Source organism: Bombus bifarius, unplaced genomic scaffold, assembly GCF_011952205.1.
Source record: "Bombus bifarius isolate JDL3187 unplaced genomic scaffold, Bbif_JDL3187 scf7180000007970, whole genome shotgun sequence".
Taxonomy (NCBI): domain Eukaryota; kingdom Metazoa; phylum Arthropoda; class Insecta; order Hymenoptera; family Apidae; genus Bombus; species Bombus bifarius.
The window spans coordinates 1556690-1572191 of record NW_022884356.1 but is presented as its reverse complement, the minus strand read 5'-3'; the positions used below and the strand labels follow the sequence as shown (position 1 = coordinate 1572191).

The following is a 15502-nucleotide window of genomic DNA, read 5'->3' as shown; positions in this document are numbered from 1 at the left end:
TTTAAATTTTCTTTCTTTATATAATAAGATTTTATAGAACATATATAATTTTGTATGGTAAATGATTTCTAATATTTTGTACAACGAGAACAAGGATAAATTAAAAGAATTTCGTCTTTTTATTTCATGACGTCTTTTACATATTGACATTACATTATGAAAGTACAATATAATGCTGCAATATTGGAGATCTTAAATATAATTGCTGTTGTTTTCTAAAAGTATAGTATCAGATTTCTTAAAGATATTATCCACTGAATGCTATAATGTACATTAGTTATTGTAATAAATTTACTTACAGCATTTTAGAGATGGAATTAGAACATGGACAATCATGTAAAGGCCTTAATAATATCTCAAAATTAAATACAAGTTAAATGTCATAGTTTGTTACCCATTCCTTATTTCGTTAAATTTTTCAATCCCAAAAAAGTACTGGCTATTAATAATAAGTAATGAGTCACTAATGTTTGTCCAAATTAACTTTGAACGCTGTTGTAATATTGTAAATATAGAATAAGTCGACTATATCAGTTTGATGCATACAATAGTAAATAATTCTGGTACAAGACCTTACATTAAAAAGCATTCACAAAGAAAAATTACTGTCAGAATTTACTTTTTAAAATATCAGACATCTAATGATGTCATTTGTGCTTTGATTTCTTCTTCTTTTTTGCTTGTTTGTTCCTACTCTTTGATTTTTTTGATTTCTTTTTATGCTTTTCTTCATCTGTACTTGTTTCAGATGAATCTGAATAAGAATCTGAATCAGAACTACTATCTTTTTTCATAGATTTCTTCTTCTTATGTTTTTTATGCTTCTTCTTCTTCTTTTTATGCGATTCATCTGAACTATCTGAATCAGTAGTAGAACTATCTGAGGTACTGGATGAATCTTCGCTACTTGTAGATTTTGATCGCTTTTTAAGTGACTTTATATCCATTTCCTTTTCTATATCTGGCTCATCGAGTTTGAGTTTTTTGGTAGGTAATGAAACCACTTTACCATCTTCACCATCTGATTCTGAGTCAGAAGCACTATAGTCAGGTTCAAAACTAGCTTCATCGAGCATACTACGTTTACGATCGGACACAAGTCTTGGATTCTTTCTTTGCTTCTTTATAGATTCTGTAGCTGGAGGTTCAGGATTTTCATAATTTATTTTAGTTTCATTGCTTTCAGGTTTATCTTTTAAACCAATATTTTCTTTATGCTTCTGTTTCTTCTCTAAGTTTTTTTCTTTATCTTTCTTATGTTTCTTTTCTTTCCGTTTCTTATGTTCTTTGGATTTGCTTCTACTTCGATGTTCTTTCTTTCTTTTCTTATCTTCCTTTGTTTTCTTGTCTCTACGCCTATCATCTTCTTCCTCTCTACTCTTCAAAAGACCTATCTTTGGGATATCATTTCTTTTAAACGTGCAAGATGGCGTTCTTCCTCTTCTTTCTTTATCTCTATCTTTTTCTCTATCCTTATCTATCCTTTCCCCTTTAGAATCGTTACGAGTCGATCTGAAATCTCCCCTCGAATCAATTCTTGGATCTCTTTCTGATCTTATATCGTGTCGTTCACTTCTGAAATCGTTTCTTTCTTTTGAACGATCACCTCGATCTTTATTATCTCGTTTTCTGTCATCGAGGAATACCTTACGTTCACTTCCTGGTATAGTTAATGATGAATCAACGCGTCTATCTAATAGTGGAGATATTCGTTTATCTCTTGTACTTCTAGGAGATCTACTTCTGGATTGATTTTCACTTTTCATCTCACGTCTATCTAAAAAGCTTTTTATGGGACTAATTTTCCTTTCTTTATTTTCATCTACTTTTTCACCCAATCTTTCTTTGGCGGAAAGTCTTGTAGGTGAATAAGTTTCTGGAACTGGTTTGAATTTTGTCCGGTCTAATTTAGCTTTCTTCACTGGTTCCGTTATTTCAACGTTTCTTTCGTTTCTTCCTACATTTATAGTAACGTTCACGCTCTTCCTTGCTTCTCTATTAGGTTCAACTTCAAGTACTTTAGGCTCTGGATTCTGATATAGTACTTTTCTACTTTCACTTATCTTTTTAATTTCGATAGGTCTAATGGCATTTATAGCTTTTTGGAAAATCGCATTTTCTGCTCTTTTTAGTACCTCTGATGTAACTACTTTTGCGGACTTAGGTTCATCCAATTGTATTTTTTCCATAGGAGATTCGCATACATCGTCTGTTTTTTCTGTAGTGTCATCTCTCTCCCATTTAGAAAGTTCAGGCATCGGAGCTAAAAATTCATCCTTTTTTGGAGACTTTTCTTCTAACAATGTACTTTTATCTTCTGCTTCATTTTCTGAAAGTAAAGAATACTTCTCTGTTATTACAGTGTTTATTTCTGCATCGTCTAATCCACTATAAAGGCTATCAATAGGTTTAATATCAGATTTTAACTCTGGAATTGGCTTAAAATTAGGATTAGGGGGATTTGTTCCAAATTCTGTATGATCAATTCTTTCTGGACTGGCTTCATGGAATTCGGGAGGTTCTGGATTCATGGCTAAAGATTTATCTTCAAATTCTTCTTTAATTGATTCTTCTATAACATTTTCGGTAGGAATGCAAACTATCCTACTCTCAATATTTTCATCTTCAGTACTAGGTTTTATAACATCCGTTTTTGTGGGTGACATGCTTTCCTGCTTATTTTCCGCAATTAATTCTTCGTGTTCAGTTGGTTTAATGGGTTCATCTTTCACAATCTCTTTTTGCCCTGATTTTTTTTCTTTTTTCTTTTTCTTTTTCCTCTCCTTTTCATCATCTTTCTTCTTCTTTTTTTCTTTAATTTTCTTTTCCTTTTTCTTTTCTTCATTTTTTTCTTCATGATCCTTTTCTTTCTTCTTTATACGTTCAGGAGATATATCTTTCGTATCTATCCTAGATTTCTGTGAATATGGAGTTGGACTTTTTCTGTTCTTTTTTCGTTCCATAGACCGCCTTTCATAACGTTCATGTCGGTCCCTATCCTTTTCAGTTTCATAATCTCGTTCCCGTCTATCTTTTTCACGAGAACGATTTTTGTCATCTTGTTTGTGACGATCTCTTTCATCTCTGTAACTGAAATAATATTGGTATTATTGTCATAGAATAAAATCAAGTCAATTTAATTACGCTATTTGTAAATGTAATTGACATTTTTTATCTAGATAAAATAACTTATGTGAACATACCGATCTTTATCATAGTCTTTCTTATCTATGTGCCTATCGTCTTCTCGTCGATCCCGAGTATGCCTATCATCTCGTTCTTTCTCTTTTTCCCTTCTATCGCGATCATCTTTTTCTCGTACTCTGTCATCGTGATCTCTAGGTAATCCTTGTCTTTCACGATCTTCGCGATCTCTATTCAAAATTCTTCTATCTCTTTCATCTCTTTCGCGCAAACGATCATCTCGTTCGCGTCCCCTAAAAAAAGTGATAGTTATATATAGTTTTAAATACAATTTTTCGGATTATTTATGAACGAACTATATGCTTATATACCTATCTTCTCTCAAAGGTAATCTATCTCGATCTTCAGCATCATGATCTTTAAGAGAATGCTCGCGATCTTCTTGATCTCTTAATAAACGTCGATCACGATCATCACGTAATGATCTTTCAGAGAGTTCTACACCTGGCGGTGATAGGTCATAGTATCCCTCTGTTCCGGGAGGTGCAACATCGTCAAATCTTTTGTGAGGCACATCTCGTAAAGGACTACCAAAACGTTGATTGGATGGTCCAGGATACCTGCTGACAAAAAATTCACAAAAAATGTTCATATTTTTGTTCAATTACCTCAAAAAGTTATTTATAAGTCATACATTTGATTTATAAAAGCTCAGTGCTATGTAAATTCTTTAATTTATAAGTTATTAAAATTTAAAATAGAACTAAAAATTTTTGTACATTTATTTATATCCTATAAATCTAATTTCAACTTATAAAATTTATTACAATATTTTTATTTATAAATTTATATATCTTTTTGACAAAAATACATATAAAAGTATGTTAGTGTTGTTTAATTATATGTACGTTCATCAATTCTAGAGAAAAAATTACAATTATGCTTTATCTAAGGGTTACTAATTTTTAAAAAATTAATTTGACCATTTTGTTTTCCTTATTGAGGAATTACTATGAAAAGTTAAAACCTTTATATTAAAGTTGATTATGAAACCTTTATACTAAAGCTGAAAAGATGAATGAATAAAATTACCTATTATCAAGTATATTTACTGTCTATTATGTCATAAAAACGAAAAGTAAATAAATCAACATTTATAACTTCAAATACATTATTGTGAGCACAAGAGTAGTATATTGATTGTACTCATTTAAACATTAATATTGCATATTTTACTCACCAACAATGTGCTATTATAACATATAAATACTGTTACATTAGTAAATATGTTGTACAATTTTTAAGTTTTAATCAATATTATTTTGATAACTTTCTTATGAGTATTCTATGACATTTTTTTACTTCAAGCACTGAAAACAGACAAAAGGAAATGTTTTCTCTTATGTTACAAATGTTGATTTGGCCCTGAATTCACCTGATTCAGAAACCATGCAGATCTGTCAATCAGCTGGGTAGCTTCCACAATCTCCAAGCTGGTCCTTGCCGTATACACTTTCCTTGCTTCTGTCTTCTTCTTTCACTTTTTGGTTATTTGTATATTTCATAACGTAATGTCATTATGTACATACAAATAATATCTTATATGCATGCAAATGACAAAATCAATCATTCAATATAAGAATAATAACGAATTAAAAAAAAGGAAATCAACAAAAATATATGTTATTTTCATAAAAATATTTCCTTACGTCGCGTATACAAAATTACATTTTCTTTGCAAATAATATTGTCATAATGATCTTAAAAGAAAACATAACATTAAACGTTACAGAATAAAAAGTACTTATCCCTCTACAATCAAAAACAAAGCTTAATGTTCACATGAATCACAGCATAAAAATAACTAGCTTGTAGTGTTATGAACCTACTTTAGTTAAACGAATTTTGTCATGCTAAATAGTACAACTTTACAATTTTGAACAATATGCTTAACGCATATAATAATGACACTTACGAAAAAGTTTATAAAATCTTTCTGTTCATAAAAATTTCATAGAAATATTAATATAAATAATATTAATACTGTAATAAGTATTTTTCTGAATCTAAAAGTTTCTCCAAACACATTACAGCCTTCCTAATAATGCAAGACATTAATGTCTATTCGCACTCATTCCACTATTATTAACATAACATAATTTAATAAATTCTTTCCTTAGTTTTCCTTCTAATAATAAATTTTAAAATTATTTTAGTACTTACAGAAGTTGATTGTATATATTACAATATTCAAAAATAATTTTGAATTCCTATATTTTTAATAAATCTATATGACTAATATCAACAAATTATAAAGAAGATATAAACCACGTATAATTAACTAGTCATGTGATTATTTACGATAACTCTTCAGTTATGTCAATAAAAATTTCAATCATTGTCTATCACAGATAATACAATACTGAATTCAAATGCTATCAGTTTCCTAAATCATAAACTGATACATTAATGTTGCATGATTTAATAATACAGATAAAATTTGTTATTGGAGAACATGAAATTAGAAAGGATCATTAATAATAAGATCTTTTCTATTTCATTTATTATATTATAATGTTGTAATTAACAACCTTATTTGAACAATATTTATACAATACTTTTTAAAGTATTTTTATAGTAAGACATAAAAATAAATAAATGTGCTTAGACCCTTTCAATTAAATGTTTTCCAATTTACATGGAAATTCTGAATTATATGAAATTATAAAAAAATCATGTATTATTTCAAAATATATTTCATTACCAGCTTATGTTGTTTACTTAACTTTTTCTGCAACTGTTTATGGGTTTCAATTTAGTAATTGGTATGTATGAGAAGCCGAAATTTGTTTAAAATTAATGGAAATATTTAAAACACAGAATAGATGTTATTAAAATATTAAGTACAGTATTGCAAAAATATAAAAATATTCATTAATGCAATAAAAATCAACTTATTACGAAATAAATTGATTCCTAAATATATATACATATTCTAAATTTTCAAAATATCTCGATTATCCAGTTTATTTTATTCAGTATATTTGTTTATATATCAAAATTTCATTTTTTCACTATCCAAACTTTCTTTGGGTAATCAAGATCGTAATATTTGAGTTTTATTTCATATGTATTTTGGAACTTTACTCAAAAGAATAAAATATTTTTTAGAAATTATCCAAGTATTTCTACGAAAAATCTCCATAGTACATACAGTATTTTTTAATGAAAAATACAGCAAAAGAATACAACAGAAAATACACACACACACGAGCGCGCGCGCATATATATATATATTTTATATATACTCTTTTTATATATATACATATATACACACGTATATGTGTACATGTGTGCGTGTGTGTATGACACACGCATTCGTTTACACACTCGTCTATAACTTTGTATTGATTATATAGATCAAATCAGTCTTTAGAAAAACAATAACATGAATCTTTTCCTTTGCAAAACATTTTGTTCAAAACGTTGATTTTTTCAATTGAATTTAAAGCTTAATATTTAACTTATATATGTTTTTTAATCCTTATGAACCGAGATTGTTAATGGCTTCAGAGACTTATAATCTATGTCGTGAATAAAGTAATGACTTTTTTGAATCGACAATATATCTAGAGAACAGTCGTTACATTATTTACAACTTAATAATTTATTTAAAAGTTAACAATTATTTCAATTATTTTACTGTAATATTTTCTTAATGTCGAAAATACATAGTAATAAAATAATATTACTATTGTTGTTATAGTCATTACTTTTAATAATTAAATACTTAATTGAAATGCAGGTGAATGAAAATAAATATTTTCAGTCAGGTACAGTTATGTAGGAAAATAAACTCTTTACAATCTAACATTATCATTTTTATATCAACCCATACTCAAAAATCTCACAGCACACTACTATTAACATATCACTCTTGTGACAACAAAAATTTAACATTATTTGAATAGTTGCATAAATTTATATGTTTTTCATTTATTGCTTTTCACAAAATATTTTTAATTAGTAAAATAGATTGACACAATTTCTTGATTTATTACAATCAATTTCTTTCATATAACATAGCATATTTTATTTTAATCCATAAATTATTAAAAATTAAATTTTATTGAAACTTACATGTGCACAAACTTAAACTAATTTATACAACTATTCTTGTGTGTATGCGTGTACGTGTGTGTGTGTGTGTGTTCGCGCGCGCATTTTGTATATGCATATGTATGTATATATACGTATATTCATACATATACATATATATAACTATGCTTTCAAAAAACATATATGTATACATTATCTTTAAAATGTCATAAAATTGATTATTTCGCTTTCGCTACATTCACCATAATTCCGGAGCAGTCTTAACCAGGACAGCAGCATAAGGTACGGTAGACTGTCTGCTTAGCGTGTACATGAATTAAAGTACTATTGAGGCGGAAATACCTGTTGTAGGAATCATAATAGTCTTTCCTGTCCGTAGGTGGAGGTCCCAATGACATAAGTGGTGGTGGATGACTTCCACTGACTAGATGCGGCAGCAAAGGCGGTATATTATGCTGAGCTGCTTGGTTCCTTACTGGATATCTCGGTATTGGTCTATCTCGAGGGGGTAAATCCCTCTCTCGATCTCTGAATTGATAATCATGTGCTGGTGAATCATTGTAGTAACTATTGTATCCTTCTCTAGGTTCACGTGATCTTGGTCGATCCCTTTCACGATCCCTTTCTCGCTGGAATCTAGAAATATTATTCACAATTATCATAAATTAATTAAAAGATTCGTTAACAGTTATTTAAAATGAACATAATAATGTAAGTATACCTTGGAGGTGATCTAGCTGGTGATCGATATCTAGGAACTAATTCTCTATCACGTTCACGATCACGTTCTCGATCACGTTCACGTTCACGTTCACGTTCACGTTCACGCTCGCGATCACGTTCACGATCCCGTTCACGATCTCGATCACGGTCGCGATCACGATCTCGATCACGGTCACGGTCACGATCGCGATCACGATCTCGATCTCGATCGCGATCACGGTCACGATCTCTTTCTCTATCCCTTTCTCTGTCTCTATCTCTATCTCGTGACAAAGATAGTCTAGGAGATTGACTACGTGAATATGATCTAGAACTGTAAATAATATAAAGAATTTCAATTTTATTCCAATAATTACAAATGTTACAAATATTGAAATAGTGTAGAAAATTAAACTCACCGACTAATTGAGAAGCTTCCACTTCTTGATCTACGTTTTGGTGTACGACTTCGTGCTCTAAGAGGTAGAGGTGATCTTGAAGATCTTCGTTTTGAAGGAGGACTCCTAGATCGACTTAAACGAGGTGGGAACGGTGATCTCCGGCCAAATGAACGTGATCTAGATCTACTGTAACTACGAGATCTGGATCGTGTTCGACTTCTTCTCCTATGTTTTCCAAGCCTTCTATCTCGCTCATCTTTTTCTCTAAGCATTCGTTCAAAAGCTTCTAATGGATCATCAATTATACTGGAAATAATATTAATATTATGATAATATACCAATCTACTGTATTGAATAAATAGCAGTTACCTTTATCAAAGTATATCAACTTACCCAGGTGGATTACCATTGTGAATATTTCTACTTAATCCTGGTGGTGGTGGTTGCAATCCTCTATAACTAACTGAAAAAATATGAAACGTTTCTAAATATTTCAAACCAAATAAATTACCTATGCTAAAAATTTAGTTGTACAATTTGAAATACAATTGTCCATTAGAATATTACTTACGATGATGTATTCCCCTAATTGGTCTTGGTGGTCCATTATAATTTCGAGGAGGTTGTGATGGTCTGTACCCTTGTTGTTGATAAGGAGGTCTTTCATATCGTGGGGGCCCATAATGGGAGCCTTGCTGATGGGGATATATAGGTATCCGATGACTCATATATGGATCTGGCAATAATGGTGGATTATGTGGGGGTACATTAGGTGGAGGTTGATTATAGCTTGGTTGAGGGATACGATCTTCTCCCGGTGGAAAAGGTAAAAGAGGTGGCTGATTACCAGAAGAAGGCACATGTAAATGTGGTTCATCAACCTGAAATAATAATATACATGTATATATAAATATGCAAATGGAATATTTTTAATAATATAAGTGTAAAATATTTCGAACTTACTGTTGGTGTGCCTGGACGATCTTCAGTTGATCTCCGTATAGCATTGTCATAATGTATATTGGGTGGATAATGTCCATCATCAGATGGTAAACCTTGATAATTTTTTGATGGGGGTGGGTTCATCAAATGTGGCAAAGGTGCTCCTTGAGAATTATAGTCGCTATGTTGTGAATGTCTAGGAGATAATGATCGTCTCCGATTTACTGGTCGCAAATTTTCGATTCTACGACCACGTTCTCCACTTCTAAAAGATAACAATTATATAAATTAAAATAATGTTGGATAGAAAGTTTGAAACTATAATTAATTAGATTAGGTTAGAAACAGTCTATATACATAGCTATAAAATACTATTACAAATTATAAAATTAATCCTATAAAATAGGTGTCAGTTTACTACTTAAATATTTTTACCTATCACGATGTCCATCCCTGCTGAAACTTCGCCTACGTTCTCTTGATTGTCTTTCACCCGGATATTCATTCTCACGTTCTTTTTTTTCACGACTTGGAGGATCACTTCTTTCTCTATCTCTTTCTGGTGAACTACCAATTGCAGGTATTGGAAGTAATGGTTCAGTTCCTGGAGGTGGTGGAACTTCTGTTTCCTCGTCTGTTGTTAACTTTGTTACAGTATCACTTTGCAAATCAGATTCTGATGCTGTTTCTGGAACAGCTATTAAAAATGATATTTAATATAACAATTTGTATTCTATATTTCATATTGTTGAATAATTAAATGATGTTTGCAATATCTCATATCGATCGTTATGAAATTCGGAAGGTAAACTACCTTTATATTTGAGGTTAAACATAACCTATATCAACTAATGAAGTAAATTTGAGCATAACTTATCCACTATGTAATATTGTACGTTTATGTAATAATCGAATTTCATTAAATAATACGAAACAATCTTTTTAAAATCGTTCTTATCCTGTAATTTTATTGATAAAATATAATTTTGTAACAAAGATTGTATCAAAAATAATTTTTCATACTTTAATAAAATAAAAAAAGATGTATATAATTCAAAATGCTCTTTTTAAGAATAAATTTTAGCAATTAATATGTTAAGTTACGCTTTAAAATTTTCCAACGTTCTCTGCATTTCTAAAAATTTATGGATTGCCTTTCATTTTACAAAAATATAGAAGCTATGTAATAAAACTTAGATATTTAAAAGTTCTACTCACTAGTTGTTTGTGGTTGTGTAGCTCTAGCAGGAAATTGCTGTTGAGGAGATTCAAAATTTGTTGTTTGTGATTCCGTATATTCTTGAGAGGGCACATTAGTTGTGTTTGAAGATTGGACACTTTTACTTTGGTTTGGTACTTGATTTGTTGCCTGGTCAGCCTTTTGTTGTTCTAATTGTACTATAGGCTGTCTGTTTGTTTGTGGAGATTGTCTATATGTCTGTCTTTTAGCATACCCAGTCTCATTCTTAAAATTCATTACAGCATTTCGTAAAAAGCGATTGGGGATAAGAGTTTCTGGTGAAACATCTTTCTCATTACAATCTGGACACTCATGTTCTTCAGATTCTAATAAGAATGTCCGAATACCTGTTATACACATATTATAAAAATGCATTAAAAATTGATAGTAAATTCTAATAAATATAAATATATAAAAATTAAAAAAATTACATTCATCACAAAATGAATTTCCACAACATGGTATCATTACTGCGTCTGTTAAAAGATCTTTGCAAATATTGCACAATAGATCCTCTGGGATCTCTGGTTTTTCTATAGCAGGTTCAGGATCTTGTGAAAATGGTGGACGTTCCTTTTTACCTTCTTTATATGCTTGACTGAAAATTAAAGAAATAGTTAAACGAATTTTAAAAGTATATAATATATTTATTGACTTTATTAATCATTTTATATATTAGAACATACTGATCAATAGCTGGTACAGCATATTGACCCGTTGGTGTCATCATAGCACCAGGAACTCTTGGTCCTTCAACTGGAACCATAAAACTCCTAGGAATACCTGTACTTTTCTTAATTTCTATAGGTTCCTGATTTGTCCCAAGTGGACAATTTTTAATCCAATGTCCAGGTTGATGACATTTGTAACAACGATAATTTGCAGGTACATCACCAGTTTGATTAGCTCCACGTATTTTCATGTAACTGTTAAAGATATACATCATATGTAGAATTTTGGTATACATGTCAGATAGAAAACAAAAAAAGAATAAAACCATATACAAGATAGAATAAAATAAAAATTTTGCTCGTAAAATGGCATACTTTGATGGATCATAATCTTGTGTAGATTGAGTCATCATTGCCCGAATTTTGTCTTCTTCAGAGCCATCAAGCCTTGTAAGATCTACAGCTCTGCCTAAATTGGATTCATCTTTTAGGTTACTAAACGAAGGAGCATCATTTCTGTCCCATGATCGCTTTTGTTGAACTGTTAATGGAACTCTAGCAACAATAAGGCTAGTATTTTTTGCAATTAATGCATTATCATCCGTATAATCTAAAAGAATCATTTCTATACTTTACAAAAATTGGTATTTCTTATGAAAGTATTATAATTATTTGCAAACAAATATATAAGAAACAATGATAAAATATTCTATATTTGCCTTCCTTAGTTTGTGCATTTGTTATTTGCAGATCAAAATCAGTGTTCTTTCCTATACGTTTTTGATGAAAAATAGCCTTCTTCAAATCTGCTACGGAAATATGTAATCCATCAAAGGATACAGTATCATAATCTAAGGTAGATTTGAATTTATAGTGTACTGACATTTTTGTTATTTATATATCCTGAAAAGAAACAAAGAAAACTAAAAAAATAGTTATTTACAAAAAACATTGAAATTAAATGCATAAAATTTATAAAAATTACAAAAAAATGTTTTTATAAATAAACAAATTTTAATAATAAAATAGTATACTTATAAAATAGCAAAATGTCTCATTTAATTTATGTATATATGAATATATAGTCTTTGTTTTCTTATATATATAAAATTCATACAAATCACTTAATAAATAATTTAATAAAACTTCAACATAACATTTTACACAAACAACAAACTACATTAGTTTAGTTTATAAACAGCTTAAATATTCTCTTCATTATTCCTTTAGAAATTATGCCATATCTTTTCCTTTTTCTTGAAACTAAGCAAAATATTAATATTACACTTTAATAATCTTTATACAAGCTCAAAGTAAACACTATATTCATAATTTTATATCACATAGTTATTTTAATGCAATTAATATATAATTCCCTCTTTCAAACACAAATTCTATTTGTTTCAACAAAGGTTTAAACAGTGTTTTATGTTAATTATTTTGAAATATAATAACACATAAATAACAACAAATAAATATTATACAAACGGATTTAAAAATACTACTTATGACATTTAACAATAACATTAATAGCATTAATATAATTTATGTTACATTACATTACTAATACATTTGTGTGTACGTGCACGCACACGCGCGCGTGTCTATATTAATCCAAAATATACATATATCTTCCATAGTATCAAAATATTTCGTACAAACATTGAAAGTCTTCCAAAAAATATTATGTGTAAATAGTTTATTTCTTAATGAATTTACATTCATCATAATACATCCACATATATAGACACATCCACAATAAATTCAAGTACATGTACACATATCTATACATGTATGTGTATAAATGAGCATATATATACATATAATAAAAACGCCCATATATATTACAAGAATTAACAAACATAAATAAATAATCTTTTTTAAGTGATGATAGCTTGATAAAACTAGAAACAATAAAATGCTCGATATTGGCTAATTAAAAACGCATTAAAAATGTTAGTGAGGTTAAGAATCAATGTTAGAAAATGAATGTAAATTGGAATATGAATGAAGAAAAGAGAAGGAAGGGAGAATTATTACTTATTCACTACAAATACTCACTACAAAATGAATAAATTCAAATAATGGAAGCGATAAATGTATATTCATCCAGTACATACAAATATGATTTCCAACTTCTAGCATGTTGCGAGGAATAGTCAATTTTTGAAATATTTTTTATAAACCCCGAAATCAAATGTCTAACCTGTACACACATACACGTATTGACTGCGATAAAAGCAAGACATTCTGAACAAAACACTGCAATCGCATAACCGAAAAACACCAAGTGAATAATTCAATCGTCTATAGTAGCAATGACACAGTGAGTTTATAGATGGCACAATCAATAACATATATACGTTATTTCTTACCTTCAAAATAATGTTACAGTTTGTTGCATTTAGTATACTTTATTTATTCAAAAAAGGAAAATAATATTATCAGATGATAGATCATAATATATTATTTAGTACATTTAAATAAATAGGTTATTATTCTCCATGCATTTTAAAAACTTTTATATTATGCTACCTAATATTCTCTACGATTATAATAAAACACGAAGTATATCACTGACGATCTAGGGACATCACATTCAATCAAAACTCCATCAAAATGTGAAAACGATTCTCTCACAAAGTATCGACATAATTAATGCACGAATTATTGAACAAAATTATTAAATGAATGGTAGTACAAATAATATATAACAATATTTATTACTAAAAATGTATTTGATTATACAAAAGTAAAGATTATGCATAGAATGTATGCTATGTTCATTCTAATAGAAAAGGAAAATGAATAATTCTTTATAGATTATATCTAAGAAATAAATTTCAATTAATACTTATAATGTTGTATTTTATATTTATTACAAAATTATTATAAGCTCCAAAAATATACAATGCTCAATGATTATATATATATGCGTGCATATGTTTAGTTTATAGGATACATTTGCGCGTATACTAAATAACAAAAATTTTATTTAATTTTATATAAAAATTAAATGTTTTAAATTTTCCAAACTTCTCTTATTTTAAAAATATTCGGTTTAAAATTTTGTAAAATTAGTATAAAATGGATAAAAATTATAAATTTGTGAAATTCCTTCTCTTTATTCCTGAAAATCACTTATTTTTGTTTGTTAAGATTATTAATATTTGTTAATATTGATTTACGAAATGTATTATAATGTATTACATTTGTAAAAAATAATATTGTAATTGATATCAACACGTAATTCAATGTACAATTTTGAAAAAGTATTTTTAATACTACACATTCTTGTAATCAGCATTAAGCTCATAATGATATTATTTCGAGATCATTAACGTAATTACTTAGACAAATTTATACATAAAAAAAATTGAAACTTTATCATAAGTTTTAATGAGTTATGAGAACACTTGATATAAGAAAAAAATTGTTGTGTATTTTTCACTATTAAAATATTTATAAAATTATTACCGCAAAACTTCAATTTTTTGTTTTATCATAACAATAAAATATGTAATGACATTACATATTATGATATATATGTATATTAAAACTATGCATGATTTTTATATCATTAGTATAATATGTACATATACAGTTGATAATAGCATTGTTGACATTCTAGCAATGGGTCAATTATACTAAATAATAAAACTTATTTTTAATACATATCAGACCATAAACATTTAACTGTAAAAGTATGAAAACTTACATTTGTTGACTTTATCAAGCTCCTTAAATGCATTATATATTTTTCTATTATTTGTATTTTGATTACGAAATCAAAATTGATTTTATTATGCTTAATAGTAAATTTTATATATTTATCCATAAAATAATTAAATTTGAACTCAAATTTTATTTATGTTTATCACTTGATTCATTGCATTGTTACCATATTCTTGACAACAATGCTTTTACATTATTTGATCTCATAAGCAGTTATCACAATAAAAACAAGGTCATATATCTTTTTAAACTAATTTTCAAGATCTAGTTAAACAGAAGTATTTAACAAAGCGTGTTTCAGGTATAAACTTATTACATAAAACTTTTTTCGGTACGTCTGGATTTAAACATAGATATAAGTCCTCATTAAGTCACAAAAATAAATTAACAATACATGTGCGTTTGTTGACTTTAAGTTATGCACATTTGTATAATTTCGATAATTTTATAAAATTGATAATGCTTCATATTGACACAGAGGACCTTTTTTCATATTATAGATGCTATTAGAATGCAAAGTACATAATAGTTTCTTTCATAAATTTAAT

At 28.5% G+C, this 15502-nt stretch overlaps 1 protein-coding gene across 4 annotated transcripts; it reads right to left on the bottom strand.

The window, feature by feature from the left end:
- Positions 1–100: 100 nt before the first annotated feature.
- Positions 101–13572, bottom strand: LOC117214437 (E3 ubiquitin-protein ligase RBBP6). 4 transcript variants are annotated; one of them, XM_033460570.1, is made up of 16 exons: positions 13426–13572; positions 11939–12122; positions 11595–11829; positions 11235–11474; positions 10980–11146; positions 10527–10895; positions 9744–10005; positions 9330–9573; positions 8938–9247; positions 8760–8829; positions 8385–8672; positions 7985–8299; positions 7606–7899; positions 3516–3767; positions 3204–3437; positions 101–3090 (listed from the first exon to the last, which is right to left on the bottom strand). In XM_033460570.1, exons 2-16 carry the CDS (start codon positions 12102–12104, stop codon positions 648–650), a joined length of 5889 nt encoding a protein of 1962 aa, XP_033316461.1. In that variant the 5' UTR covers positions 12105–12122; positions 13426–13572; the 3' UTR covers positions 101–647. The 4 variants fall into 4 exon arrangements, with proteins under 4 accessions (XP_033316461.1, XP_033316443.1, XP_033316468.1 ...); XM_033460552.1 differs by having other exon boundaries at positions 13281–13563; XM_033460577.1 differs by having other exon boundaries at positions 3516–3764; positions 13281–13563.
- Between the last annotated feature and the right edge of the window lie 1930 nt (positions 13573–15502).